The sequence below is a fragment of the Miscanthus floridulus genome, chromosome 16 (assembly GCF_019320115.1).
Source record: "Miscanthus floridulus cultivar M001 chromosome 16, ASM1932011v1, whole genome shotgun sequence".
Taxonomy (NCBI): domain Eukaryota; kingdom Viridiplantae; phylum Streptophyta; class Magnoliopsida; order Poales; family Poaceae; genus Miscanthus; species Miscanthus floridulus.
The window spans coordinates 116,916,753-116,920,691 of NC_089595.1; the positions used below are offsets into that span (position 1 = coordinate 116,916,753).

At 53.1% G+C, this 3,939-nt stretch overlaps 1 protein-coding gene across 1 annotated transcript; it reads left to right on the plus strand.

The window, feature by feature from the left end:
- The first annotated feature begins 1,585 nt into the window (after positions 1 to 1,585).
- Positions 1,586 to 3,590, plus strand: LOC136513152 (purple acid phosphatase 2-like). The gene is made up of 4 exons (XM_066507142.1): positions 1,586 to 1,817; positions 1,918 to 2,127; positions 2,237 to 2,348; positions 2,442 to 3,590. The coding sequence occupies exons 1-4, from the start codon at positions 1,623 to 1,625 to the stop codon at positions 3,335 to 3,337; spliced, it is 1,413 nt and encodes a 470-aa protein (XP_066363239.1). The 5' UTR covers positions 1,586 to 1,622; the 3' UTR covers positions 3,338 to 3,590.
- The last annotated feature ends 349 nt before the right edge of the window (positions 3,591 to 3,939 follow it).

The following is a 3,939-nucleotide window of genomic DNA, read 5'->3' on the forward strand; positions in this document are numbered from 1 at the left end:
GGGAGCACCTCCGGAGCCGCCGGCGTACGGCTTGCGCGTAGCTTGAGGAGCAGGCGGCGCTCCAGCCCGCCCACCGCGCTGCCACGCCGAGGGAGAGGGAGAGAGAGAAAGGAGAGGCGGGAGGGGAGGGGGCGTGGACAGGAGCCACGGCGTGGGCAGTGCGGGCGGAGGCGTGGGGGTTGGGAGAGAGAGACGGGTAGAGAGATGGAGGCGATGAGATATTTTGGGCAGGCGTGGTGGGCCGTTGGAGAGGGACGGTTTTGGGTCGGTGACCTATTTACTGTATAGAACCCAATTTCTGAAATAGGTCGCCGATTTAGGTATGCATCGTTGGAGATAGTCTTAAAGTAGACATTTGGGGTCTGTGTACATGTATTGCACCGAGAGAATATTTTAATCTAGAATGATTGTTTCTATTATTTTGTACTGAAGGTAATAGATATTAGAGGCCTATGGTACATGCAGCCACTATATTTAGACCTTATGCTGAAATTTGGCTTATGGTGATGCTTTATGCTGAAATGTTATGAGAAGAAAAAATATTGTTACATGGCTGAAAAGGAGTGCTGAATAAGCTCAAGCGAACAGGGCAAATATGCAGATCCTGGAAAGACAAACGTGACAACTCATGAAAAATACAAAACAATTTATATCCTAAAAGCAGGTTCAGAAAAATAAAAAGGGTTGATAGTAGTACTAAAAGAATTTGTTTTACCAAACTAAACCTTGACGTATTTTTTTTATGTACCAGCAGAGGTCAGGCAACCAGTGGTTTTATTAAAAAGGAGAAGAGAGTTTCCAAAGAGCTAAAAAATACATGATAGTGTCTAGCCATTCTAAGAATAGTTTGATTAAGATGAAAACATTTCAGTAGTCCAAATGCTCCAGCTCCTTACAACTAGCACATCCATTGAGAAAGGCAGAGAGAAGTGTGTCTGAAAGGATTGTAACTGCTGCTGCAAGGGATCCAAGTGATCTGTAACAACAACATGTATATTAGGTAATAACTGGAGAAATAACTGGAGAAGTGGGGCGACACACGTCTTCCTGCCGCGTAGAGTCTCCCTTTCATATTTTTTTAGTTGTAGATAGATAGAAGAAGATAATTAAGATAGAGAGAGAGTAGAGAAGATATAGAGATAGAGATAGAGAAGAAATATATAGAGATAGAGATAACTGGAGAAATATTCAAGATTCCTTTGCAAACGAGCAATAACTTAGGAATAAATTTTGCACAGCTCTTCTCCGATCCCTCACAATCCTCAGTACATAAAATGCAGCTGTAGCTCTGCAGGAGGCAAAAAAGGATCGTTTAGTGTCTCACTCAACTGACAAGAATTTTTTCCAAATCGATTTGAGGGCCGGACGATGCATGCATGCGTAATGCAGTGAAATGGCCTTTCATCTGTCTAGCCTTGCCGCATGGTATGCGAGGGTGCTGACCAGCCGCCCTGCCCTGACGGCCAGGAGTTAAACAACTAACCAACTGCCGAAAGCAAGGCGCAGCAGACCCGATCGATCCATCTCATCTCACCTGCACTAGTCAGTCGATCGTTCTATTTATACGGTCCGCTCAGTGACTGCGTGACCCGATTGATCTCCAATTCTGGGGCCGGGAAGCGATGAGCAACATGCTGGGGGCTCGCCGCCGCCTGGGCCTCCTGCAGGTGGTCCTGGTGCTCTTTGCCGCCGTGCTCCTCGTCGCCGCCGATGCCGTCGTGACGAGCGAGTACCGGCGGAAGCTGGAGGCGACGGTGGAGATGCCACTGGACGCCGACGTCTTCCGCGTCCCGCCGGGGTACAATGCCCCGCAGCAGGTCAGGCTCAGGCACCGATCGATCGGCTCGATCAGGTCAACATATATAATTAAAGATCCCATCTTTGATTAATCTTCTTTTCTCTGATCGCCGCCCGCAGGTGCACATCACGCTGGGCGACGAGGAGGGCACGTCGATGATCGTGTCGTGGGTGATGGCCAACGAGCTGGGCAGCAGCACCGTCATGTACAGCGAGGCCTCGCCGGACCCGGAGAAGATGGAGCTCTGGGCTGAGGGCACCCACACGCGCTACGACTACTTCAACTACACCTCCGGCTTCATCCACCACTGCAACCTCACAAACCTCAAGGTCAGTCAGTTAGTTAGTTGCCCATTCCATGCATCTGTTATGCAATTGCAGTCAGAATACACAACTAACTAATGGCCGGCCGGCCGCCCCGCCATGGACGGTGATCCAGTATAGCACCAAGTACTACTACGCCATGGGGTTCGGCCACACGGTGAGGAGCTTCTGCTTCACCACGCCTCCCATGCCGGGTCCTGATGTGCCCTTCAAGTTCGGTCTCATTGGTAACAAGAGAAACCACATTGAATTCATTTCATGCCTGACAAGTGACAACTGACCCATGACTGATTGACTGAATAACAATGCACGCAACGCAGGCGACCTGGGCCAGACGTTCGACTCCAACACGACGCTGTCGCACTACGAGTCCAACGGCGGCGACGCGGTGCTGTACGTGGGCGACCTCTCGTACGCCGACAACCACCCGCTGCACGACAACACCCGGTGGGACACGTGGGCGCGGTTCGTGGAGCGCAGCGCGGCGCACCAGCCGTGGGTGTGGACGGCGGGCAACCACGAGCTGGACCTAGCCCCGGAGCTGGGCGAGCCCGCGCCGTTCAAGCCCTTCGCGCACCGCTACCCGACGCCGCGCCGTTTCGCGCCGGCGGCGACGCCGTTCTGGTACTCGGTGCGGATCGCGTCCGCGCACGTCGTCGTGCTCGCCTCCTACTCCGCGTACGGCAAGTACACGCCGCAGTGGGAGTGGCTGCGGGCCGAGTTGGCGCGCGTGGACCGCGCCGCCACGCCGTGGCTGATCGTGCTCGTGCACTCGCCGTGGTACAGCAGCAACGGGTACCACTACATGGAGGGCGAGACGATGCGGGTGCAGTTCGAGCGCTGGCTCGTCGCCGCGAAGGCCGACCTCGTCGTCGCTGGACACGTCCACGCGTACGAGCGCAGCCACCGCGTGTCCAACGTCGCCTATGACATCATCAACGGCCGGTGCACGCCCGTCCGGAGCAGGGACGCGCCCGTGTACGTCACGGTGGGCGACGGCGGCAACATCGAGGGCATCGCTGATAACTTCACGCAGCCGCAGCCGGGCTACTCGGCGTTCCGGGAGGCCAGCTTCGGGCACGCCACCTTGGAGATCAGGAACCGGACGCACGCCTACTACGCGTGGCACCGCAACCAGGACGGCGCCATGGTCGTCGCCGACGGCGTCTGGTTCACCAACAGGTACTGGATGCCCACCGACGACGACACCAACTGAGTGATGATCAGATGCATCACAGCCATGGGCATCACCGGATCTGAGTCGGGTCAGTCAGAGGCACGCGTTCTTCAGGTGCAGTATCATTCAATAGATCTTGCGTCGTTCTCGGTTCGATTCAGCTGTCGTCCTTAATTTGATGATAATTGTGTCCGCAAACTTTCAAGTGTAACAAGACTTCAAAGACCTGTGTAGCCAGTTCATCTTTGTGTTCTCTCCAAACAACATCTTTGTGTTCTCCAAACTGGTGGAATTCTGATAAAAAAAATGCTACGATCGACCAACACACTGCACGGTTCACGAAAGCGACTCACAAGAAAATCATGGTTCAAAAGGCTCTCACTGCCAGTGGGTGCTCACGTAGCTCCTATGCAGATTTTTTTTATATATAAATTGCACGGCTGGGTCTTAAAGTATTCAACAGTTCTCATCTGGATCTCAAACTATGAAATCGCACGTTTGGTTCCCTAATGTATTTAAGTGATTACATCCAGGTCCAAAATAGACACAAGGAGAGTTTAAAGCTGACGTGGTTGTCCAAGCATACATGATTTAAGCAGAAAATCCCTGACACATGCAACGTCCCCATCGGCGGCGGCTCC

Coding starts and splice junctions, on each gene's coding strand:
- LOC136513152 (XM_066507142.1), top strand. CDS start 1,623: ATGAGCAACATGCTGGGGGCTCGCCGCCGCCTGGGCCTCCTGCAGGTG. Junction 1,818..1,917: donor GGTACAATGCCCCGCAGCAG/GTCAGGCTCAGG, acceptor CGCCGCCCGCAG/GTGCACATCACGCTGGGCGA. Junction 2,349..2,441: donor CTTCAAGTTCGGTCTCATTG/GTAACAAGAGAA, acceptor CACGCAACGCAG/GCGACCTGGGCCAGACGTTC.